Source organism: Pogona vitticeps, chromosome 1 (assembly GCF_051106095.1).
Source record: "Pogona vitticeps strain Pit_001003342236 chromosome 1, PviZW2.1, whole genome shotgun sequence".
Taxonomy (NCBI): domain Eukaryota; kingdom Metazoa; phylum Chordata; class Lepidosauria; order Squamata; family Agamidae; genus Pogona; species Pogona vitticeps.
The window spans coordinates 201,948,406-201,975,846 of NC_135783.1; the positions used below are offsets into that span (position 1 = coordinate 201,948,406).

A 27,441-nucleotide genomic window follows, 5' to 3' on the forward strand; every position below is an offset into this window, starting at 1 on the left:
AAAGGTTTCTAATAAAAATAATTTGACATCAGCATTACACTGCCAATTTCTATCCCATTCAAGGAATGACAGAAACAGTTGCCTCTTTCCTTATTTCTTCATGATATGCAGCCACCATGTACCTCTAAGCATTTTCCCATGTTTATTAGGCAAATTGCTGTTTGCTCTTAATGGAATCCAGTTTTCCCAATAATATTAACCATAGAGACCACAGGGCAGCTTGATTTATCTACTACTGAAGGAATTCAACTATCAAAGAATGTTATGCCCTATCTCATTACATTCCCACCCAACAGATTTGATTTTTCTTTTTAATCTAATTTTCTTATCGTCATAACTAATATAATACACACACCACTGAAGATCTGTATAAAAGCTTTATACGGATGAACAACAACAAAAAATTAAATTGGCAATAGTCTATTGAAAAGCTTCATTTAGGTTCATATATTTTACCAAACTCAAATGTTAGAGCAGTTAGTTTAATTTCTTCAGAAAGTACATTTTGTAATGATTGGGCAAGTACGTAAAAAATAACTTCATCTTTTTTGTTCTTTTTTTAAAAAAACCTCACAGGAAATGGTTAGTTTGGTTCTGCAGAATTCAGCAGGATCGATTTGATTTAAATCATATTGATCACAATTTAATTTTTTTAATCAGGTTTTTTTGACAATTTAAGTGATGTAAATCAATTTGATTTTTAAAAATCATTGATTTTTATCCACCCTGGAATCCAGTATAATCTAGTCAAGCAAAAAAGAAGGGATGGGGAGAGACAGAACCTTCACTAAAAAAGATTCCCTTCCAATTTTATCTATTATCACATTAAAAAAAATAAAGGGGGTATCTGGTAATAGAATGTGTGCACTGAAACATTTTAGAAGCATGGAACAGAAATATACCCATCAAAATCCAATTGTGATCCAAATCCAACCAGCGGTTAACCAAGCAATAAGAATGTACGGACACTTCTGCCTAATAAAATTTGAATCAAACACTTTGCATCTGATTCTCCATGTGAGCTTTTTATGCAAACTTCTAAAGTGCAAGGAATCCTGGGGTGGAAAAGCTATTCTGAGAGCTTTCACATAGTTCATATAATTAGGGAAACCACTTCCTTTGATTGTAAGTGTTCAAAACAGCTGAATTTCTTCTATCAAAGGAACTCTATGATTTGGGTCATCTCTTTTACTTCCTCTTTCATGTTTCTCAGGATGAGAGGTGAGAGGCTGTGGAGCACATTATTGGGGGGAAAATCACTTTTTGTTTTAAGGATTGAACTTAAGACTATTCAAAAGGTTGTCATTTGGGAGCTACATATCTTTCTTTCCCTCTCTCTGTTTCCTCTCCTCTTCTGCTGAGGTCCTTCAGTAGTGCCAGCGAACACAGTCCAAAATGCCAATTTAAGACTGAGAGAAAACTGGTTTATGGTTCATAAAGAAAGGAATTGTATTTTTGCTTTGTACCGTATGGGATGAATGCGTAATTGGAAGGGGGCAGAAACTGCAAGGTCTTGCTCTCTCTATCCCGATGCCTTTTAGCACTTCTAAAAACTGACCAAGCAGAAGGAAAAAGAGAAATTTAGACATGTAAAGGAGATAAAGAAAGCCATTACACCCTTGCCTTTGAGAACAGCTATCTGTAAGCTTCTCTTTTTTAAAAAAAATATCCAAAAAGAGAAATCCAATAGCCAGTTAAAGGGGGAAAACGTTCATGTTTAAAAATCACTCCCAGTGTGGGGACGTAAGTGTCACTTATTCCAAAAGTCTTTCTTCTGCCAACCAGCAAGTCTCCTCTGCTGCTGAACCAATCTTCTATTCACAGCATCCATCTCGCAATTAAAAATAAAAAATGATTGCCCAGGGCGTCCGTATGCTTAGTGGAACGATTTAAGCTGTCAGGAATCTATCCATGTTGGCCACAATCCGAGACAAGCTGCAGTGTGCTTAAACCCTCTGACTTCAGTCAAGTTAAGCAGAACCAACTCTTTGGAATCACAGGCGTAAAGTCAGATAAGAAATGGCTTCCGGAAATTGTTTCCCTAAGTACGTGCAAACCAAGGGCGGTGGTCAACCTGCTTAGCTCTAGACTCGTATATTCAGATATATTCCTATCGGTATAAAAGCTTCTAAAGAAAGATGGAAATATGTTTAAGATTCAACATAGGGAGCATTTTAGGGACAGATGACAACTTTAATTAACAGAGTAAGAAATAAAAACATTCTGCCCAGCTTGTCACATGATGCAAGCTTTGGCTTGCACGCTCTTTCCTCCTCACAGGGCAGAGAAAATTACGAATTTACTAGGAGAGGCTAGGGTTTTTTTTGTATCTGGTATTTTATAGACTTCAAAGATGTTCTGATAAAGGCAGGATCCCCTAAGTGTCCACTCTGGGTGGCTCTGCAAAAACAAGTAAAAAAAAACCATACAAAAAGTTCTGTAGATTGGTAGATAGATAGTAGATAGGTAGAGATGAGTAGCAATAGAAAAGGATCTCAAGATAGCTATTTTTTGTCCAGAACAAAAGAAATGCTGCACTGTGAGCGAAGGAAGGAAAGTGAGCCGTCCTCACAAGTGTCAACAGAAGAAGGAGGCGGAGGATGCGCTGTGGGAGAATTGATAAAACTAGATGAGGAAGAAGGGGGCGTCAATAAAGCCATAGAGGTGTTCCTAGCGGAGAGGACGAGAGACTGGGGGGAGGAGTCGAGCGAGTGGAGATGGGATGAGGTTATAAAGGAGGGGAAGGAAGAAAGGGGGACAGAGAGAGAAAAGGAGGAAAAGGGCATCCAAACGAGAGAGACAGGAGCAGAGAGGGAAAGAATCGCGACTCTGGTTAAGAACTTTCCTAACCTGATGAAAGAAGACGGCTTGCTGCCTCTGCCTAAAGAGTTGAGTCAGGCGGGAGTCCGTGAGTCCAAAGAGGGATGGAAACCGGGAGGGGGTATGGCTTTTCGCCCTACGATGGACAAGGCAACCCCTGGTGGTGTCAGCCCCTACCTACCCAGGTTGGAGGGGTCGACCGTGGTCCATCCCTGTTGCAGGACTACCTGCTCAGTTCTGACTGCGTCGGTCGCGAACCCGAACGCAACCGTTCGTTTTGGGGTGAGGAAACAATGAAACATAAAGATGTGGCGCCTGGGACTAAACCCAAGAAGTATAACTTGTTAACAGACGAAGAGTTGCCGGACCCATTCGGTCCAGAGTTATCTGATGTTAAAGTTAATAAAACCAATCCGTTTTTGACTGTTACATCGACTCCGGCTATTATTCCCGCCGATTCCCTTGGTCCGCCCTCTTCAGGAAAAGAACCCAATCACAGTGGCGCCCAACGTGGGGCGGACCAATGGGGAGGCAGGGAAGAAATGACGAGGATGTTGAAGACCATAGAGAGGCAAGAGAAGATGATTGAAAGTTTGACGGAACAGCAAATGTTGGTTACCAGACACATGATGAAGCTGGGGATGGACGATGAAAGAACCCCAAAGAACAATGTGTTTATAAAGAATGGTCTAGTGGCCGGCCCTGCCCCCATCAGGATACAAAAAATGAGTGCTAGCGATGATCCGGAGGCGTATCTACATACATTTGAGCGCGTAGCGGTGGCTGCAGGGTGGCCTAAAGAACAATGGACTTTAATATTGGTACCTTGCTTAACGGGACTATTGCAAGAAGTGGTAGACACCCTGAGCCCCCAAGAAGCCGCACAATACGAATCCGTAAAGACAGCGATTCTAAGGACTCTTAATTTGACGGAGGAAGCGTACAGGAAAAGGTTCAGGGAGCTTAAGTGGAAACCTGGGGTGCATCCACGAACCTTAGTGCAAAGAATGAAAGCTAACATGACTAGATGGATTAAACCAGAAGACAAATCTAAAGAACAAGTCATGGAAGCGTTTGTGTTGGAACATTTGGTGACGACTTTGAGCGGGAATCTGAAAGGGTGGGTGCAGAAGAATAACCCGAAGCAGTTGGAAGAAGCCATCAAGCTGATCGAAGACTATTGCGCCTCAGAAGAAGCAATCAAAGAAGGTCCCGCCTTCTCAGGGGAACGCGGGAGACCTCGTGAGAAGGCGGGGACGCAGGCACAAGGCGGCGGAGTGAAGAGAGGGATGGACGTGCCAGGAGGAGCTCGTCCTCGCGGGCGCCCCTTCGAACCTATGGGGCCGAAGCCAGTGCGCCCAGTTACAGTGGACGACCGCGTGTTTGGGGGGCTTGTGTGTTACGGCTGCGGGACCCCGGGCCACGTGCGTCGGGATTGCCCTGGGACAGACTGCTCTTGGGTAGGCGGATCGAATAATACCCAAGAGAAATCTGGGAAACAAGTAGGTTGGGAGGTGGTTGCATGGGTGAATGGGGAGAAGAAACAGGCGCTAATTGATACAGGATGCGGCAGAACCTTGGTACGGGACATAAAATTAGAAGGGGTGGAAGAAGGGTTTACAGTGAAGTGCATACACGGAGACTCTAAGACCTATAAGACGACGTGGGCCGAAGTTAAAGTTGGAGAGGAGAAACGGAAAATGAAAGTGGGGATTGTTCCAGGACTTTCGAGAGAAATGTTGTTGGGAAGAGACTGGGTGGGTGATAGAACATTAGCCGAATGTAAAGAAGTGATGCAAGGAGACTGTGTTAAAATTGAAGTGGGAGATGATTTCTTGCAGGAGACAACACGCGACCACATGCGTATGTTGCAACAAGATGACGCCACGCTACAAGAACACCTGCGAACCGCGCGTGAGGTGGGCGGAGTAGCTGGGGGAAAAGAGGGGATGATTTTGGACAATGGGCTATTGTATAATGTGACAGAAAAAGGGGAAAGGAGGTTGGTGGTTCCACAGAAATGGCGTATGGCGATTTTACATTTGGCCCATGATATTCCTATGGCGGGGCATCTAGCATATGATAAGATGAAACCCAGGATTGAACAACGGTTTTGGTGGCCAGGAATGGGGAAAGAAATAGAAAGTTATTGTCAGACATGCCCAGAGTGCCAGAAAACTCAAGCCAAACCCAGACCAGGAGCTCCCTTAGTACCCATGCCCCTAGTGGATCAGCCCTTCCAGAGAATAGGGGTGGACATTGTGGGGCCCCTTCTCAAGTCGGCGGGGGGCCACACACACATTCTGGTTATTATAGACTATGCTACCAGGTATCCAGAAGCGGTGCCCTTGCGGTCCACAACATCTAAGGTGTTAGCTCGGGAATTGTTACAAGTCTTTACCCGGCTGGGCTTTCCAAAGGAAATCTTGACAGATCAAGGCACCAATTTCATGGGACAAACCTTGAAGGAAATGTGGGGATTATTGGGAGTAAAACCCCTCCATACAGCAGTCTATCATCCTCAGACTAATGGATTAGTGGAGAGATTTAATAAAACACTTAAAGGGATGCTGAGGAAGTTAGTGATGGAGAAACCGAAAAGGTGGCACCTGCTAGTAGCGCCATTAATGTTCGCAGTGAGGGAAGTTCCACAGGCATCCACGGGATTTACGCCTTTCGAGATGATGTATGGTTGGAACCCCAGAGGTATACTAGATTTGGTCAAAGAGAAATGGGAGAGTGGGAGAGATGAGGTACAAACAAACGTTAAACATGTCATAGAGATGAGAGAACATTTGAAGTTAGTAGCCTCCTTGGCGAGGGAAAATTTAGGAAAGGCCCAAGAAGGGCAGAAACGGAGATATGACGCCAAAGTTAAAGCAAGACAATTCGAACCGGGACAAAAGGTTTTGTTATTGATGCCAGCAGCTTCATCAAAGCTATTCGCCACTTGGCAAGGGCCTTATAAGGTGTTGAGAAAGATAGGAGAAGTGGATTATGAGATCTGGATGCCTGACAAAGTTAAAAAGAAAGGCATCTTTCATGTAAATTTGTTAAAGGAGTGGAAGGAGAGAGAAGCATTATGGGGGGAAGTAAAGGACGAAGAATTTGGCCCGGAAACGAAGGATTTTTTGCGTCAAGGAGTAGAATTAGATTTGGGAGAAGAGTTAACTGCGGAGCAAGAGAGGCAGATGAGAGAGATAGAACACCGATACAAGGAAGTTTTCTCAGGAAAACCGGGTAACACCACGTTAGTCGAACATGCAATCAACACACAACCACAGGTCATAGTCAGATCAGGAAGTAGGAGCTGGCCTAGACACCTGAGGGAGACTATTAATAAAGAGATAGAAGAGATGCTGCAGCTGGGCGTGATTGAGCCATCTTATAGCCCTTGGAGGAGTTATCCGGTAGTGGTACCAAAACCAGATGGGAGTGTCAGGTTGTGCATCGATTATCGCAGGTTAAATGAAGTGTCCAAATTCGATGCTTACCCGATGCCAAGAATTGATGACTTACTAGAACGGTTGGGAGGGGCGGAGTACCTCACCTCATTAGACCTGACCAAGGGATATTGGCAGATACCCTTGAGGCCAGAAGATAAAGAAAAGACAGCGTTTGTAACACCTAAGGGCCTTTACCAATTCTCGCGTATGCCCTTCGGGTTGCATGGGGCAGCGGCGACGTTTCAACGACTGATGGATAAAGTGTTAGCCCCCGTAAAAGATTTTGCCGGAGCTTATATTGATGACATACTCATATATAGTAAAAGCTGGGAGGAGCATTTAGAGCATCTGGAGAAGGTGCTACAGGTGTTGCAGGAGGCTCATCTGAAAGTTAATCCGACCAAGTGCAAAGTGGCGCGTAGAGGGGTGAAATTCTTGGGGTTTCAAGTAAAACAAGGTAGAATACAACCGGTGTCAGACAAAATCGACCAAGTGACTGCCTGGCCCGTGCCCAGGACAAAAAAGGAAGTACAGAGATTTTTAGGGCTAGCAGGTTATTACAGGCAGTTCGTTCCCAACTTTGCCCATATTGCGGCTCCCCTAAGCGATTTGACCAGAAAGAAGAAGGCAAAAATAGTTCATTGGGGAGAAAAGGAGACCGAAGCTTTTGAGGAATTGAAACAGATACTAGCTGAATTGCCCAGTAGATATGCTCCAGATTTTTCCAGGCCTTTCATAGTTCAGACTGATGCTTCAGACCGAGGAGTGGGAGCAGTGTTATCACAAGAGAAGGACGAGGTAGAATTTCCAGTAATGTATTTAAGTAAGAAACTTACCCCTAGAGAGCAGAAGTATTCAACTATTGAAAAGGAGGCTTTTGCGGTTAAATGGGCTATACAGGCTTTAAGGTATTACTTGTTAGGAGCACCCTTTACGCTCATCACAGACCATGCCCCATTACAATGGTTAAACAGGATGAAGGATGTGAATCCCAGGTTGACCAGGTGGTACCTAAGTTTACAACCATTTACCTTCACAGTGAAATATCGTAAGGGAAGTGCCCATGCTAATGCGGATTACTTTTCCCGACAGGGAGAGATGCTACAGCAAACCGAAGAGAGGACGGCCCACTCCTCAGGGGGGGCGTGTGAGCGAAGGAAGGAAAGTGAGCCGTCCTCACAAGTGTCAACAGAAGAAGGAGGCGGAGGATGCGCTGTGGGAGAATTGATAAAACTAGATGAGGAAGAAGGGGGCGTCAATAAAGCCATAGAGGTGTTCCTAGCGGAGAGGACGAGAGACTGGGGGGAGGAGTCGAGCGAGTGGAGATGGGATGAGGTTATAAAGGAGGGGAAGGAAGAAAGGGGGACAGAGAGAGAAAAGGAGGAAAAGGGCACCCAAACAAGAGAGACAGGAGCAGAGAGGGAAAGAATCGCGACTCTGGTTAAGAACTTTCCTAACCTGATGAAAGAAGACGGCTTGCTGCCTCTGCCTAAAGAGTTGAGTCAGGCGGGAGTCCGTGAGTCCAAAGAGGGATGGAAACCGGGAGGGGGTATGGCTTTTCGCCCTACGATGGACAAGGCAACCCCTGGTGGTGTCAGCCCCTACCTACCCAGGTTGGAGGGGTCGACCGTGGTCCATCCCTGTTGCAGGACTACCTGCTCAGTTCTGACTGCGTCGGTCGCGAACCCGAACGCAACCGTTCGTTTTGGGGTGAGGAAACAATGAAACATAAAGATGTGGCGCCTGGGACTAAACCCAAGAAGTATAACTTGTTAACAGACGAAGAGTTGCCGGACCCATTCGGTCCAGAGTTATCTGATGTTAAAGTTAATAAAACCAATCCGTTTTTGACTGTTACATCGACTCCGGCTATTATTCCCGCCGATTCCCTTGGTCCGCCCTCTTCAGGAAAAGAACCCAATCACATGCACCTAATTGGAATTATGGAAAGAATGACACCTCCTTGCAAATATTTTAGCAACCTTAAATCACCACTGCTAAAACACTACTTAGTGGTCTAAGGAAACCATTAGAACACACGTGCTATACTTTTGCTGCCCTGCTTACAAATTGCCTACATCTTCCAGGGCTTCTAAGGCTTCTACCTTTCCATGGTTCCTCATTCAATCAAGTCACTCAATGCACATGGTCCTTACCCCAGCCATGGCTCTTGCCTGTACAATGTGTTTCTGAATAATGGGAGAATGAATTTATGACCTTTGTGACCTAGTAGTTCCATCACCAAAGCAAACATTTTCCTAAGACATAAACATATGAATCCTCCTATTAGTTGAGAATGCAATATTGAAAAGTTAAGGACAAGCACATAACACATCAGGACAAGAACAAAAAGTAATGTTCAATTCTTTTATAAAAAATTAAAGTGAAATGGAACCCTGCATTGTCAGTCACATTGACCAAAAGAAAAAAAAAAAAACAGCAATGAAGTGCAATGAAATGTTATTTGCTGTTTGATTCAGGAACCATCCAGACAAGAATTTTTCTCACACACTGCTCTAGAAATCATGTAGTGCAATCTACACGTCTATGTATGCAACAGCTTGCCTACTTTACACATTGTCTGATTCTTGCCTTCCCTTTCTCTGATAATATTACTTAACTACATTTTCACAGAAAAGTGCTAAATTGGCACTACTGCATTCATACACACATGCATTGCAGAGGCCTGGCTAATGCATTCCAACTGAAGCTAAGCTGAGCTACTCCAGGGACAGCATCAACATCCCACATCATCAATTTCTCTATGCAGGAGTGTAGCTGAAGAAATTCAGCACTTACGGAAAAATAACAGCCACAGGCCAATGCTCCCCGACAGAGATACGCCAGGCTCCTTCCTTATGTTTGGAAATATGGCAATGATGAAATTTAAGAGGTGGTAATGCTTAGTTATTTGTATGCACACGTATTCTGCAGGAGCCCCAGCTTTCCTCCCTTGCCTCCTCCAGCGGACGCCCACTCGGAGAAGGCGGTGGGGAGGGGAGCTGGGGAGCCCTTGGAACATGTGTGCATCCAAAGAACAAACCATTACGAAATGTTGAATTGGCAGTTCGTGCCTATCTCTAGGCGGAATTATTCAAAGCCGCCATTAGCGAACACACTTCAGCTGGGCAAGGTTAAAACTCACGATACCTTACGATAACAACAACAATCAAAACCATTAAAAACATACGGTGAAACGACAGATAATTATATTAATAAAAAAGTGAATAACCCTTTAAAAATTCTAGAATTAAATTTTTAAAAAAGTTGTTATTGACAGCAGCCTGTAGATTTAGTTGTTATAACTGAAGCACTTCTTAAGTACTTCTTCTGTGTTGCTGCAACAATTCCGGTGAACAGTCTACTGGTACATTTATGTAAGAACAAACTGTCTGGTAGCATTTGCTGTATCTGCGCAGTGCCTAGCTAAGATAAACAGGTGCTCAGTGTTTCTTTATAACTGTTTATACAGTCCTCTTAAAAAGGAAAGTTTCTTCATGCTCATCTTAAATGGCAGAGAGCAGAAGCCCTGAGGAACTTTATGAGGCTACAGTTGTATTGCTTTATACTTCCATTAATTCCCCCCCACCTCATTTTGTCTGCCACACAAATATTTCGTCTAATCGTTTGCTTTTATCAATAAGAGTCCAACTTTCAAATGGAGACAAATGGAAGTATTGAGAACGTAAGGACTGCATTAATACTTCCATCTGCAAAGCATTTTACTCTGCTAAGAGATAGGATACCAGCATTATTAGTGAAATAATAATTATCTGCCTCAAGCAGCCTGGGAGGGAGGCACCCAGTTTTGGAAGGCTGATCTAGACCCACCAGTCTCAAAATACCAGATTCTCTATGCATAGTACTATGAAAAAGCACATGACCTATTAGAAAAGGCTGGAAGTGGCTACAGCACTCTTTGCCACATACACTATGAATCAATACATTTTGACAAAAAGATACAATCAGAAAATCTCAGGAAGAAACTGGATGATGTTGTTAAAGCAACCGTAAAAAGAAAGGGCTCCTTTAAGAGGACAACACTGACTGTTTATTCTAACATGAGTTTGCCTCCGCCACAATTAGCAAACTAGGCACATTTTTGTTTTCATGCCTGTTTCTCAGGTACCCAGGTCATTAATGTGTGAACTGACCCTCAGATTCAAAAGGACCATGACTCTGAAAGATGAATATATGTTCTGGGGTGACAATAACAATGAACCAACATTCTCATCTTCTTGGAAGTGACTTATTACTGATTCAGAATTTTCCCCAAGGAAAAAGCTCTCTGCTTACATAAAAGTGGTATTTTAGGGAGGTGGGACAATCCTCATTTCTACCATAACAAGCTCTCCATGCCAAGAAAAATGTGTGTCCTCATCTTAACTGTCAAGATACATAATATTATAAGATCTGGACCAACATTTCAGTTTGTGTGTAGATAGTAAGCTACTCTCATTTGCCTATAAACCCCAAGTTAGGAAGCACAAAATGTCTACCACAACAGCCAAACCATTTCCATTTCTCCTTTTTACAATTTATTTATTTATTTATATTTCTAAAGAAATTATATTGCAAATAATAAAAGCAAAGCTATTCCCCACAATTCTCCAAATCATTTATACCATTCCCCGTCACCATTTAAAGAAATATCGACCAACATTCTAAATGCTCCAAAAAAATTTCCAAACCACATGTCTCTAAGTTTATTTTGTTGGCATATTTTAATAAAGGCTTCCAATTTTCAGTGAATTGACTCTGGCTTATTTCTCCTCTATGTAATCTAACTTTATTAGTCATTTTCTCCTTGTCACTACTCTCTTCACACCATGTAGGAAGCCAGGTGTTGCCCATGGGGGAAGTTATCCATTGGACGGAGTGCCACAGCAAACAGCTAAATGACCCTATAAACTGCATGCAAAGATAATGTTGTACATCTCTATTTAATCATTTAAGGATACACCACATTGCATCCACAGCTGTGCTTACAGCAGACTCACTGAAATAAATGGCCGATACCCTGTTCATGCCAGTATAACATAAAGTTATGCTGGCATAAATGTGCTGGGCATTATGCTCAGCAAAAAAGGAACTGTGCTCTGCAGCTGCACAATTGGTCGTGTACCCTAGCATGACTGACTGCACTGTGTGCCACCAGAAGTTCTTTGGGGACAGCAGTTCTGCCTTGGAGCTCATGCGACTACTATGGGTGCAACCTCAAGCTGTGCACATGCAGTTGCACAGTAAGATTCTGGCCAGCAGTAAGTTAGTGATGGTTTCATGTTGCATTGATTTTAAAAGCTCCACTCAAAGAAGGACTACATAAATCAGGATCTAAGGTGGGGATTCAATTGAAGCTGCTATAAAAATACACACACTTTAGTGGAGGAAAGTACAGTATAATTAAACAGGCATCTCCATTCACTTCTGGGGACTGCGAAAAAGAAGGGTACCCAGATCCTGAAGGACTACAATATACACCACTCCTCATCATTATTATCAATGATCATGGGTAATGAGAGCTACAGTTCAACATCACCCAGGGACCTAAGGTGAAGAACTGTTGCCTTAGAATCCAAGCCATTAAAAACCTAAAACTAGCATTTAAGTTATGTCTCAAAAGCTTCAGGACGCCAGAGCTGCATCCACATACAGTAACTGCATTCCTCACTAATTGGAATGTGCAGGAGACTTTCCAAAGGCAATTCCGTGCAAAGACAATGCAGTCATCAGCCTCAGTGAGAAGCAGCTCAATCACAACGCGAGAAATATATGCAGGCACCTCATGAGGCAAGCAAGAAAAGCTTCCACTTCCTGCAGCTACAATGCCATTCCAGGCCCAGCCCAGCAACACCTAACACTGCAAATGTCGTTGATCTCCGGAGGCAGATCTCTTTGCCCAAAAGATTCAAAGAATAGTCAATGACATGCAACAAATTACTCAACTGTAGTCATTTTATTAGTGGTAAGAAAGCCTGAAAGGACACAACTTTAGAAAAAGAAAAGTATTTATTTTTCTCTTTCCAGCAAGAAAAAAATCACTACCCGAAAACTCCCTGGCAGATTTCACCCAGATACAAATAACCTCAGTTCTGTTTTGAGATCAAACCTAAGGCTGGGGAAGATGGTTTCCAGATGAAACAAATCAGTAGGACACCAGGCTGGGGAAGCCTCTCCTAAACACTATAACAACACTACCTACACAAATAGAAAAGCAATATCCCTTTCCTATACTTACATATTTCATTTGCAGAATCAACTATGCTTAATGAATTTTATTAATAGCCATTTGTTTAGGCTGAATCAATATACTGTAGTGAAGAGGGTTAAGCAAGTTGGCTTTTGGATATGAGAGATCCAAATTAATCCTAGCCATGACACTGGGCACCAACTTACCATGTTTCCCCAAAATTAAGACAGGGTCTTATATTAATTTTTGCTCCAAAAAAACCCATTAGGGCTTATTTTCAGGTGATGTTTTATTTTTTTCATGTACAACCATCTACATTTATTCAAATACAGTCATGTCATCTTCTGGTTGTTGTACAATGGTGGAGGGCGGGGTTTCACTTAACTGGGGCTTGTTTTGGGGGTAGAGCTTATATTACGAGCATCCTGAAAAATCATACTAAGGCTTATTTTCAGGTTAGGTCTTATTTTCAGGGAAACAGGGTACTCTCATTCATTATCAAATTTGTAGGAGGGGCATGCCCCTATTAAGAGACATGAAGAAGCTCCAAGGAGAGCACAAGACTTGTAAAAATGTTATAAAATAGTTGCTTTTCACCAGCTTACACACGTTTTTGTGATTCCCGGCTTGAATGCTCTTGTTGATACAGGTCCTGTGAATGTCCCCTACTTGTCCTGTGTTGATGGACAAGTTTTAGTTGCTGCAGGCTTGGAGAGGTGAAAACCATGCCCTGTATGCTATAATCTTGCTTTTTCTCAGAATTATAAAAGGCAAGTGGGTAGGTGGAGTAGAGAATGCTTCTATGTAGTAGGGTCTTCTTTATTCGTATCAGAGATTTGCATTAATCAGCAAATTTACAGTGTCATGCTTCTGGAAGTGAAGAAGTGGCTGGCTGCACACCATGGCCCAGGAGACACCAGGGTGTACTTACAACACCTTCCCCATCTTTGGTGAGGCTCCTTCTATGCAGGGTAGGATTACAGCATGATTAAGGAGAGGCAATAGTGAAATCACTGCCAAGAAAGCCCTCCTTGAATCCCATGGTATTGGATAATCACAAGCCAACCATTAATACAGTGGTGCCTCAACTTACAAACTTAATTGGTTCTGGAAGATGGGCGTAAGTTGAAATGGTCATAAATCGAAGCACCATTTCCCACTGAAATGCATTGAAATGCAATTAATCCATTCCAGCCGAAGAAGAAAAAATGCCTCCCCTCAAAAAAAAAAATCACTGCAAGACTCATTGGAAACACAATTAATCCCTTCCAGCCGAAGGGGGGGGGGCAAGAAAAGCAATCAAGCATGCAAGACCTATCGGAAATGCACAGAAAACAAACAGAGCAGATTGGAAATGCACAGAGAACAAAGGGACCAGGTCAAAAATGCACAGAGAACAAAGGGACTAGGTCGGAAAGGCACAAAGAACAAAGGGACCAGGTCCGAAATGCACAGAAAACAAACGGATCAGTTTGGAAATGCAAAGAGAACAAAGGAAAAAGCAAGGGAAGCATGCAGGACCCATTGGAAATGGGGGGGGGAAGCAATCAAACCTCCCAAGAGCCATCAGAAACGGGGGGAACCAAAAACCAAACAAACCCCCCAAGACCCATCAGAAATGGGGAAAAAACACTCTACAAAGCAACCAAAACCCCCAAGACCCATCAGAAATGGGGGGACACCAAAAAACAAACAAATTCCCCAAGACCCATCGGAAATGGGAAAAAACACTCCAAAAAGCAACCAAACCCACCAATACTCATCAGAAATAGGGGGGGAACCCCCCAGAAAAACCTAAGTTCCATCACAGCACAGAAACATAACCCCCCCAGCCCAAAACCACACTGCAAAAACACCCAGAACAGTTTTTAATGAGCAAACAGCACCTTACCAGGCAGCCTTCTCTGATCCCACACTCTCTCATTGCTCGGGAGAAAGAGCTACAAAGAAGCAGCCTCATTGCCACCTACAGTTAGAAATTTGAATTTCCCGCCTTTTCCCCCTGCCTTTTTCTGTTCATAACTGGAAGCTCCGGTCGCAAGTCGAAACAAAATTTTGTGGCCAGAGCTGGTCGTAACTCAATATGGTCATAAGTAGAGACGTTCATAAATTGAGACACCACTGTATTCAAGGGCAAGGCAGGATTATGGGCCTGGTAGATTTTTTTTGAGAGATAAGTTACCTGTGCACAGCCTAATGGGCAGAGACTACCACACCCATTATCCTTCTGAATTCCTACCGATTTAAGTCCTACCCACCCATTTTTCTTGTCTTTTCCACACTCCAAAAATAGGTACCAGAGTCTATTCATAGCTTAAGAACTTGAAAACACCTGCGGGGACTTTGACTTCTTCATTAAATCCCCAAGAAATCTGGCTGGGGGAACTCCTGCTGTCTTCTGGGGCCTGTAGTCCACGAATTCAGAACATCCTATGTAGAGAATGCATTTACATATTTACCAGGCTGGGATTGTCACTCTCGAATTGGCCTTCTCAGCCACACTAGACGCTGTTCCAAGATGCCTATATTCAGAGCACGTGACCATAGTCTCTCGAGACTGAAGGATGCCTACAATTTACTAGGGAGGCCATTCTCTTGATCTTCCCACTGTCATATGTATGTTTGGTGAGGGCATGGGCTTGCTTCTCCCAAGCTACACTACGGAACTCCCTCTCACTGAAGGCTAGGTTGGCCTCTTTTTTGCTGTCCTTCTACCATCAGGCAAAGACCTTTCTCTTCAGGCAGGGTTTTTTTTCTAGAAACCATCTACCTGGGAATTTCCAACGTAAAGTTTTTATATTTTAAATCTGTTTTCAAAATTCGTTTAAACTGTTTTTATCTTCTAGTTTTAAATTCGTATTTATTTAATTGCTTTTTATATATACTAATTGTTGTTGTTATGTGCCATCAGGTCAGAACTGACTTACAGCGACCCTAATAGGATTTTCAAGGTAAATGACGTATTACAGGAATGGTTTTACCAGCTCCACCTTCCCAGTGAGTTTCCATGGCACAGCCAGGAAATGAAATCCAGGTCTCCCGAGCCCTAGTCCATTACTGTATACAATACACCATATACTGGATAGGTAAAGGTAAAGGTTCCCCTTGACATTTAGTCCAGTTGTGTCCAACTCTAGGGCACACTGCTGATCCCCGTTTCCAAGCCATCGAGCCAGCATTTGTCCATAGACAGTTTCCATGGTCACGTGGCCAGCGTGACTAGACACGAAATGCCGTTACCTTCCCACCAAGGTGATACCTATTTATCACTCACATTTTTACATTCTTTCGAACTGCTAGGTTGGCAGGAGCTGGGACAAGCGACGGGAGCTCACTCTAACACGTGGATTTGATCTTACGACTGTTGGTCTTCTGACCTTGCAGCACAGACACTTCTGCAGTTTAACCCACAGTGCCACCACATCCCTTATACTGGATACCAATATGCTAATTAACTCACTGTGGTTTGTTTGTTTTTTAAGCTTTCTTATGTAGTTGGTTTTAATACTGCAAGTCGCCTTTGGTCCTCTTGGGGAGAAAAGCAAGGTATAAATGAAAAAAAAGGACAATAAAATATATTTAAGATTTCTCAGGAAAAACTATTTTGTGCTTGTTTTAATTTTACAGCAACGTTAATTAAATGTTTAAGTTAATTTTAAATATTGAGTTTAATTTTCTGTTAAAAAGCAGGATGAATGATGGTTGGGAGGCATAAGTGTTATAACAACAACACCCTGTTCTTCTTAACCCCATTCTTTTTACAGCCACACACTCCCAGAAACCCTTATCCCATGCTGTCCTTCGGTATGCTCTACTATTTATTCCCTTTTTGCCTCCTCACAATAATGGGAACTGCAGCCTGGGTCAAGACATTGTGGATCTTCAAGCCCCATTAAACTGTACATTTACACGCGCACACACACTGGGGGGGCTGATCACAGGATGACTGGCAGAACAAAATTAAGTAGTTTCACATATGTTGCCTTGAAGGCATAATGGCACATAGATCTATCTTTGCTATCTTGAAAGCAAAGAAAGATCAAACACAACACTGAATCTGCTGCTCATATTTTTGAGGGCTGTGCTATCTGAATGCATATATGCTGTACAAACAGAAATATTTTCAACCAGTGTACATGCCCTGTCTTATCAGAAGTGTAGAAATATACTACAAATTAAGTACACAAGTTAAATACACGTCCTAAAATCATTCTACAATAACACACACACATTACTGTATACCCTTTCCCCAGTTTAACCCAAGTTGTTCAATTTACATACAAATGTGTTAGATGTGCAAGAAAGTGCACTGAAGAAATATGATTAAATGTTCTTCTCTTAACAGTCAAATAAGTCAAATCCCCATGACTAGAATAGGCATTTTATTTACTGGATCAAACAGCAGTAAATAATGAATTTTAATTAAATCCTTTCAATACTGAAACAGCTCCGTACTCAGAACTGTCTGCCAAAAGTATATTTATGGAAATGAACTGCTGTGGCATCGCAGTCATCTTAAAATAAAAAGTCATATCAGATAATTCATGCAGTTATTACTCAAAACAATCTTTATAGCTACCCTAAGTTTCAGTTTCAACCTATCATAAATTTTGGAAGGAAGAAAGTATACAAGTTAAATTTTGGAAGGAAGAAAGACAGATTTGAAGTCCCTGTCTAGGAAGTAATGCATGCCAAGAGGAGCAGCTTTAAGAATGAAAATCCTAACCAAACTTACATTTTACATTTACAATTTTCCTAATCCTGAAAAAGTCACTCATTTCATTGGATGATATTTTAAAGCAAGGAAGGTCACTGCATCTACCCCATTCGGGGGTGCCACATTCACAATCTCCACTCTCTACCTTGCCAGCTGAGTGCTTATGAGGAGTTGTACTCCAGAGTAGAGGGCACCAAACTTTATTTATTTATTTATTTATTTATTTATTTATTTATTTATTTATTTATTTATTTATTTATTTATTTATTTATTTATTTATTTATTTATTTATTTATTTAACTTATATGCCGCCCACACTACTACACCTTTTCTAAAGGAAACATGTACAGGAACTGTGCCGTACAGTCTCATCCAACGATACCATCCCAAATCAGAACAGAAACTGCTACTGATGAAATCGATTTCCTCTTCCCCTTGAAGCAATGTTAAAATAAATTTAATAAATTAAACTGCAATACATTTAAATAAATTACAGCAAACTGAATTAAACTGGAACATTAGCACAACCAGAGGTGCAGAGCATCATTGAAGTAAATGGCAGCAATAGAAAATACATAACTAAATGGAAATAACGGAAAGTTAAGTTAAATATGGTGATATGGAATCAGGTTTTACTGATGGATCACAATGCGGGACTTAAAAGGATAAGAGCGCTACTTAGCCATTATCTAATTACCATGGGTACGCTCTAGCTCCATCCCTCTGTTTCTACTTCTGTCACTCGCCAACACATGTAGGATGATGGGTCCAAAGAGGGACAAGCCTCCGCTATCAGTGAGAGAATCTTCACGTGAGTCAGGAGCCTGGAAAATCAGGGTCCTAACTCACATGGAGCGTGCCCATGGATAGCAGAAGCAATTTTTAAATTCCTCGCTCTGCACCTGTAAGAAGGCGAAGAAACTGGAAATAGGGAGGGTTATCTACGTGTGATAAATGGACATAACTGGATAATAACAGGATATTTATTTGTTTATACATTTATTTAATTCAAATTTTACCCCACCCATCCAGTGGCCAGGCCACTACTCTGAGTGGCTTACAACTAGAACATCAACAACATAAACTACAATTCAATCATAAACAACAAATAAACATTAAACAGAACAGTGCCAAAGAACATTGTTCTTAGACTCTTTGGACCCTGGATGAGCATACTTTCATTCCACCTGAAAGGTCATCCAAGGCCCAAAGTGGTCCCCATACTGAAACGGGTTGCAGACCCATGTTATACATTCTTGATTGACAGTAAGGTCCCTTGAATCCAGTGAAACCTACTTTTGAGAAGAAATATGTAAGATAAAATTGTTAACTTATTCTGACAACAGAACACCAAAGTGAGAGCTCCTTCAAAACTCCTATCTATAGAAAGCCAACATGAAAAGCTTCTTTCGGAACAGAGTAGTCAATAGAAATGGCATGTCACCTAACAATTCCATGTTTCTCATATTGTGGAACTATTTTGTTAGTGATGTATAAACAGCGTTGTTTTACTGGAGTTCTGTCGCCTCACAATGGAAAGACATGCTCATACTGAGAATGCCTATTAGTATGACAGCATGTTTCCTCAAATACAGACCTGACTGAAATATGACGTGCAATCCTGCTCTCAATGATGAGTATGCAGTTCCCAACAAAATCAACACGACAGGTTCATACATATTTGAGTGTAACAGTACAGACCTAAATTAGAACTATTTTAGCAAAAGTGAGGTCACCCTACTTGTCTTATGTTACGGATCTCCTTAAAAACCATAATATGAGCAAGACTATGATGACTTCATTCACCAGTGTGCTGAATTTTTAAGTTTAAGTTTTAAGTAAGTTTGCACCGTGCAAAATTTAATTTTATTCCATTAAAAATCTTCTGCTAGGAATACACAAAACATTCTGCTATTTGTTAATAATGGAGCTTGCAGTACTAAATGGTTGCACACAAGTGAAAAACTACAAGGAAAAGGAAACCTGGTGCTTAATTACCCATTAAAATTATAATTCTGAAAAAAAATTCTGAAAGGAACAAAGAAGTAAATGCATTCTTACCTCTTTCTCTATTTTAAGTAGCTTCTTCACAGCCACCTCCTTGTCCTGAGATACCCATCGGGCTCGGTATACACTTCCAAAACTCCCTCCACCACAGTTTTCAAAAAACTGCAAGTCATCAAATTTAATTTGCACAAATGAAGCTCCGAGAGACAACATCTCATAATGACAAAAAATACAGCAAAAATAAAAGAAAAAAAAACCTGTAAGGGAAAAAGAAGAAACAAATCTGATTACATTTCTACTGCCGTGGTTCACTGTGGTCTTAACTTTTTCCCCATGCAATAATGAGAACATGATCCTATTGATATCAAAAGCCATGACACTCACAACACGTATATATTCTTGCAGCTCCTGAGGTTACTATTTGTAAGGAAACAGCCACAACATTCACCACATTCTCTCCTGTTTTGAGATGCTGGAAACCCCTCTGGAAAAGACTTCTGTCTCGGTGTGTGCACACACGCAATGAGAGAAACAGTCGGAGAGACTAGTTCCCTTGCAGTGACACACACTGTCCAAAGGAAAGCATGCTTGCAACTGGGAGCTTGCCTAGGAGTTCTGGAATCTAGAGTATGCCATGTATCCACGTTGTGATCACTCTGAGAAACATACATAACGTAAGCCCCTGAACATTCTAGCACAATGACCACTTCAGACCTCTCCTGAACCACGCAGACTGTCTACAAACGATGAAAAGTGTGTCCCTATTTTGATATACAGTTGAGAGACCCCTTGGCCGAAAGACAAGTCTGTTCCAAAAGGAGCTTAGTTCTGCTTTCACCGGCAAATCCAAAATAATTTATCTCATCTCTATATGTGCCAAGGCATACTTTTTTTTTTACAGTTATAAGAAGACATCTCATATTTCCTACCCATGGAACAAAACATTCTTCCCTTAAAGTTATAAATCTTAAGCTTCTCACAAATTGCCGCACAAGGTGTGGCTGAAACATCTGAAAAGCCCGACTCCTGATCTAAATATGATCAACGTGAAAGTTCATCCATCATAATCAGACTGAAGAGCTGAAGGGCAAAGGCAAGTTTTCAGAAACATGTCAGTGTAACTGCAAAGCCTGACAGAAATTACAGATCCAATGTATAGGGATTTTTTTTTTAAATTGGCAAAGTAGCCCAGCCACACAGCACTGAACACAGGTTCCTGCAAGAATCTATATACAACTGTGCACAAAACAGAATGTTCTCATCTGACAGAAAGCACCAAACTGATCCTCCAGTATTAACATGGAGAGCCCGAATTCTTGATAACTAATTGGGACAACACAAGCAATGATTTTCTGGAAACCAGGAAATTGTTTATCCATTTATCATGAACAAGTGGAAAGCTATTAAAAGTAATGTGGTCAGTTCATTATTACATTTATACTCTTTCTTTCTTTGCAAACAAAAGGCAGTCAAAGCAGCTAACAGTAATAAAATTCAAGTAAAGCGAACAGAATTAAACCATGAAAACAGATTTAAAACACATCAATAAAAAACAAAAGTGAAAAGTGACTACATATAGTTCTGCCACAGCCTGTTTCTTGACAAAGAAACCAAATGTTATTATAGTATTTATTTATTTATTTATTTATTTATTTGTTTGTTTGTTTGTTTATTTATTTATTTAATACCCCACCCATTTAGACAATGTCTATTCTGGGCGGCTTACAATAAAATAGCATAAAAACAATTGATAGAACAATTTAAACAACAATAATAATATCATTCAAGATGGGAAGATAAAACTCAAATGAAAAATTAAAGACAGGAAAATAAAAATATAAAAGTAAAGATGAAGTAGTGACAGGAGGGAAGGCCTGCCTAAAGAGCCAGGTCTTAAGTTGGCTCTTAAAAATACCCAGCGAGGAAGCCAGGCAAATCTCTGACTGGAGATTATTCCAGAGTCGAGGGGCCACTGCCGAGAAGGCCCGGTTTCTTGTTCTTTCTTTCTGGGCCTCCCTCTGTATTAGGCCCCTCAACCGTCTTTCCTGGCTAGAACGAGCGATTTGGGTAGATCTAGGTGCGAGAAGGCGTTCCGCTAGGTATTGAGGTCCTAAACCGTTCAGGGCTTTGAAATCAATGCGGAAATGAACGGGCAGCCAATGCAAGGCAGCCACAAAGCTATTCAGGAAGATATTATTTACATACATACATACATACATACATACACACACACACACACACACACACACACACACACACACAAAAATACACACAAATACACACAAATACACACATACATATGCATATGTTTATATCATATGTAAGAATCGATGATAAATTCTGGCAGTCATTTACACATACATATCCAAACTCCGCTAAGATAAACTGCCAAAGTTCAACCTCACTTGACTCATCTGCATTTCATTCCAAGCACTACAATAAGCACACAGACCATGGGCCAGATGAAAAGAAATAGATCAAGTTACATCATTTGCCCAGTAATGCTAAAGAAACTCCATAGTGATGCAAGACTTAAAGGCTTCATGTAGATATCGGAAAGCATAAGGATGAGACCTGGACTTCTGTGGGGACTAGTAATAACTAGCCTTTGGTAATAGCTGAAAAAGAATCCCACAAATAGATTTATCACTTGCAACATCACCATCTCATTATATACAGCATGAAATGCTACCAAAAAAGGTATGGCAATAGAACAACCCATCTACCACAAGGAAGAAACAAGGACGGTGTCCGTTTCTGCCAAAGGCTCAAGTTACTTTTTGGGACTAAAACTCCCCCCCCCCAAAAAAAACCTAAGACAGCTTAACTACTGGCCAGCCATGCTAACTGGGGAAGTTTGGAGGCTGCAGTCCCAAAAATTTACTTTTCCAAGTTTTGCCGATATATCTTTTAAACCTACTCCAAGGCATATTGAGAGCCTACATGAGCCCCTTCTGACTTGATACTTATGTCAGGGAAGCCATAATAATGGAGCTCTTTGCCTCCATGAAAAACCTTAGAGTGATGGAAGAAGAGTGCATCACGTGACTTGTTTCCACACCACTGTCGCTCCAGTTTGGGAAATGACGTGACAAATTTCTACCAGGTGACCTGGTGCTTTCAACCATATATTCACAGTGTAGGAAGGAATTCCTCGGTTATCCGCTCGTATGGGATACAGAGAATGGCAAAGGGTGTCCAAGGACAATATGCACAAAGCACTTGGAACATACCTGTATATAATAATAATAATAATAATAATAATAATAATAATAATAATAATAATAATAATAATTTATTGTCATTGTAAGTATATACACATACAACGAAATTCACAGACACCCAGAGACCAGACACATGGACACACATAACATTCCCCAAACACTCCCCACCCACTAAAAGTCCCCCACTGTTACAAACATCTACACCGCAGGCCAAGTTACACAGTCCAACTAATTATTCACTACTGATGGTCTTTAAGCTCATTATTAATTGCAATTATAGCTCTGGGATAAAAACTATTGAGAAAACGTGTGGTCCGAGTCTTAATTGTTCTATATCTTCTGCCAGATGGTAACAGTTCAAAAAAGTTATAAGCAGGATGGGAAGAGTCTCTCAGGATGCTATGTGATTTCCTTAGACAGCGGGATGTGAAGATGTCATCCAGGGTTGGTAGCTGGAGCCCGATGATATTCTGGGCAATTTTAATGGTTCTCTGTAGAGCTTTTTTGTCCGCTACAGAGCTACTCCCAAACCATGCCAGAATGCCATAGGTTAGGACACTCTCAATGGTGCTACGATAGTATGACAGAAGCAAATGCTGAGATAAATTTAACTTGCCGAGCATTCTCAGGAAATACAGCCTCTTCTGTGCCTTCTTCATTAGCATGTTGGCATTTATAGTCCATGAGAGGTCCTCTGAGATGTAAGTACCCAGAAATTTAAAACTACCAACTCTCTCCACTTCCTCACCGTTTATGTACAGTGGTAAATGTACATATCTCTTCCTCCTAAAATCAATTATGAGTTCTTTAGTTTTTTTGATGTTAAGTGTGAGATGATTTTCTTTACACCAAAGTATCAACCTTTGTACTTCCTTTCTATAAGCAGACTCATTGTTCTTATTTATGAGCCCCACCACTGTCGTATCATCCGCAAATTTAATAATTGCATTGGTGTTATACAGTGGGGTGCAATCATGTGTGTACAGGGAATAGAGGAAGGGACTTAGCACGCAGCCCTGGGGAGCTCCTGTACTTAGTACCAGGGTAGAAGAATGGTGAGATCCCATCCTTACTGACTGTGGCCTATCTGTCAGAAAATCCTTTATCCACATGCATATCTCCTGAGGTAATCCCAGGTTGATCATTTTAAAAAACAACCTATTTGGTAGAATGGTATTAAAAGCAGAGCTATAATCCACAAACAACAGCCTCGCATAAGTTCCCTGATGTTCTAAGTGGCTCAATACAGTATGGAGTACAATGGACACAGCATCATCAGTAGATCTATTTTTCCTGTATGCAAATTGCCATGGGTCCAAAGAAGGTGGAAGACTAGCCTTAATGTAATCCAGCACCAATCTCTCAAAACATTTCATAACAACAGATGTTAAAGCTACTGGTCTGTAATCATTGAGAGATACCACAGCTGACTGCTTGGGGACTGGCACTATAATAGATGTCTTCAGGCAAGTGGGGACTGAACACTGCAACAAGGATAGATTGAAAATATCCGTAAAAACTCCAGCTAATTCTGCAGCACAGCCCCTAATAACTCGTCCCATGATTCCATCTGGTCCAGCTGCCTTTCGAACATTAATATTCTGGAAAGCGCGTCTCACATCTGAAATCTGCAGTACTAGTGGTTGTCTGTTGATGGTAGATTCTAGTGATGTATTATAGACAGTAGGTGCTGGAATAATGGTTGTTCCTGTTTCCACCTCAAAACGGCTGAAAAATTGATTTAACTGCTCAGCCAAAAAATCACTGCTGCTACACAGACTGTTTTTGTTACTCTGACCAGTGATTTGTCTTAGGCCGTGCCACACTCGGCGAGTGTCAGAACTTTCAAGGTGTTGTTCAATTCTCTGGCTGTACATAGCTTTGGCATCCTTAATGCCCCTTTTCAGTTTAGCTCTAGCCTCTCTGTACTGTAGTTCATCACCAGAATGAAAAGCAGCATTTCTGGCTTTTAATAAAAGGCGCACTTCTCTATTTAGCCAAGGCTTGTTATTAGAAAACACTCGTACTTGTCTGGTAGTAGTAACAACATTGATGCAGCTTTTGATATAAAACAGTACTGTTGAGGCATAAGTATCAACATTGTCCTCCTCAAACAGTGCCCAATCAGTGCTCCTAAAGCAATCTTGAAGTTGCTCAGATGCATCCACTGGCCACACTTGTATTTCTCTAATTGATGGTCTGATTCTTTTAACAAGAGGTCTGTATGATGGAATCAAAAAAAGAGATATATGATCTGACTGTCCCAAGCTAGGCAATGGCTTCGTCTTATATCCATGTATGATGTTACTATATACCTGATCCAAGGTATTTTCCCCTCTAGTGGGACAGTCCACATACTGATAAAAGTTAGGGAGGACGGTCTTTAAATTGGCTTGATTGAAATCACCTGCTACCACCAGCACTCCATCTGGGTAGGCCTGCTGCTGTTTGCTGATAGCAGTTAACAAACAACTCAAAGCTGTGGTTGTGTTAGCATCAGGAGGTATATATACTGCTGTTATTATAATAACATTAAACTCACGAGGCAGGTAAAAGGGGCGGCATTTCACTGCCAAATACTCCAAATCAGGAGAACAGTGAATGTCCAGTATTTTAACATCTGTGCTCCAATTATCGTTTGTGTAAACACAAACCCCTCCACCTCTGCTCTTCCCAGATTCAACAGATCTGTCTGCTCGATGTACTCTGCGTCCTTGTAGTTCAATTACCTCCCCTGGGATGGAAGAGTCAAGCCATGTCTCTGTAAAGATCATAACGCAACAGTCTCGAATATTTTTCTGTAGGGAGATAGTAAGTTCCAGCTCCTCAATCTTGTTGGGTAGAGATCTAACATTTGAGACAAAAAGACTTGGCAATGCAGGCTTGTGAGGATTTTTGCCTAACCTCACTCGTAGACCGGCCCTGCAACCTCTTTTCTGCTTGCGTTTTCTCCGTGCTCTTTTCTTCCTGACAGGGAGAGCAGGGGGAGTAACCCCCGGATATGCAGGCTGTCTTAAAAGCTCAGCTGGGATGTTGTAAGTTGAGACCGTCGATTCAAAGTTGTAACCTTCTCTGCCAATAGATAATAATTCTTGTCGACTGTAAATTACTTGTGCCTGAGCATGTAGAGTCCGTAATAAGGGCCGATCTCTGGAATGCCTAGCCGCTGCAAGTGCTTGCGCCGCCATCTTGACCAACCAATTATAAAAATATAATATAAATATTTCTCTCTTTTTTTGCTAATAATATTTATGCGTTTGTATTTTTAATACTCACGAAGAGTCAGACAAGACGTAACGACTAAACAACAATTGTTAACAGATTGCAACAGCCAGCTGCCTGTTTCTGCCTGTTCTACCTAGCCTCTGTCCAAAACCTCTCTCGCTCAAATGCTAGACTCAAAAGCCATTTTATTTGCAAGAACAGCATATAAAGCCTGCACACTATTGCAATTTTCTAGCACCCCATCTCAACGACAGTGAATAAAAACAGCAGTTCAAATGGCCCTGAGTAAGTTCTGGCTTTGAGTGCAATTGGACTAGCTGGAATTTTCATCCCCACCTTCTCCACATTTCACCAAGAATGTCCAATAATTAGTTGGTAGGTTTACATTTTTTTTTCTTCCTGAAGACTACAATCCAATTTTCTGTTTTGCCGGCTGCTGGTTCTGTAATAAAATAAGATTCTCATGGAGACTACATGTTTAGCCCCTCACTTGTGCTGGATTAGCTCCCAGTAAGGCAAGCCTTATAAGCAGGGGCACAAATGCTTCAAAACAACCGTTACCTTTTACTATGGGTAACAGCCTGCAAGAAAAGTAAAATCTTTGACTTGCAGCTGAACTTAACACTGTGATATTCCATCTACCTTTCCCCCATCTGTTCCATCACATCTGAATCAAACCATACCGTGATGTGACACGGCAGAATCAGCTGCTGTGGGCAGGTGCCATGACACAACAGGGATATGCTACTTCTGTTCTGGCACAGACTCGGGGGGGGGGGCAGTGCTAAGTCTCTTGTGAAGCCTACTTTGGCCTTTGATGAAAAAAATGTAAAGGAGGGGAAGGTGATGCTGGTGAAGACGGAGAAAGACTCAGGTAGGAAAAGGAAGCAAATGTCGCAACACCTGTACCAAGAGCTAGGTTGATTTCCATATACTGTAAGAGAAATGGGGTGGGGGGATTGGTTGGTGGGTTAGGATCGAATGAATGTAGAATCAGCATCAAGCCTGCTCTAACTAAACCCCCTGATCCTAAGCATTGGGAATCATGCTTTGCTGAAATCACATGTGTTTAAGACCAGAGACGAGAGTGTTCTTCCTCTTCCGACATTCCATATTCCAAAGCACATGTTCCATTCATTCATTTTTCTGAACTTAGATACTTGGATCATAAAGTACCGCTAGACATATGCTCCATTGCATACAGTTATATATATTACAATTGAGAGCTCCTAGCTGTTATTGTACGAGAGCCATGGGGAAGGTTATGGCTATTGGCTTTGTTGTCTGGAAGGAGATTAGTAACACATGATGTATTTTTGAAGGAACAATTCTGTTATTATCTATCACATAGAGGCATTTTTAACGTAACCATCACTTTATGAAAAGAAAGTGCTTTGTTTTGTCAAGGTGACAGCTACTTTCGAAATTTCTCTATAGGGGTGGATTGAACTTCAATTTTGATCTAAATAAGTTAACGTGGCCTGAAAGTGAAAAAGCAAAGCAAAACAAAAGAATCAAGAAGTGAACTTATATTCTGAGGATTTCCTGAGGGTAGAAGGGGAATTGTTCACTTCCTGGCAATTATTTTTATAGCTTAGAAAGTGTTGTCTTTCACACCAAAAAGAAAAGGCTCTAAGAGAGCTTTTGTGGCATTTTGTATTTCAATTTTTAATGCCCAGCGGTCTATTGTGGTATGTGCTTTGTATATCCAGCTCTTTAACAACAGCACTCAGTTCAATATAGTTAAATAGATGCTCACTGGGATTCTCCTGTCTGACAGCTTGTCTTTATGCCCACCTGTAACTGTAAGCC

The 27,441-nt window shown here is 41.5% G+C and overlaps 2 protein-coding genes across 5 annotated transcripts in view; one reads left to right on the forward strand and one right to left on the reverse strand.

The window, feature by feature from the left end:
- The window catches only part of MAP3K20 (mitogen-activated protein kinase kinase kinase 20), a 139,272-nt gene that overhangs the window by 101,867 nt on the left and 9,964 nt on the right, over positions 1-27,441 (reverse strand). For 2 of the 4 annotated variants that reach the window (XM_020810968.3, XM_078394184.1), the window contains exons 1-2: positions 19,565-19,921; positions 19,235-19,437 (exon numbers count right to left, since the gene is read on the reverse strand). In XM_020810968.3, the coding sequence (XP_020666627.2) occupies positions 19,235-19,393 (159 nt within the window). In that variant the 5' untranslated portion in view covers positions 19,394-19,437; positions 19,565-19,921. Of the gene's footprint in view, positions 1-19,234; positions 19,438-19,564; positions 19,922-27,441 lie in introns of those variants that run through there. The other 2 variants (XM_072980167.2, XM_020810969.3) reach the window with 1 other exon arrangement.
- On the forward strand, positions 2,793-8,123 carry LOC144589479 (uncharacterized). Its single transcript, XM_078394169.1, has 2 exons — positions 2,793-4,739; positions 7,359-8,123. Exons 1-2 carry the CDS (start codon positions 2,925-2,927, stop codon positions 7,989-7,991), a joined length of 2,448 nt encoding a protein of 815 aa, XP_078250295.1. The 5' UTR covers positions 2,793-2,924; the 3' UTR covers positions 7,992-8,123.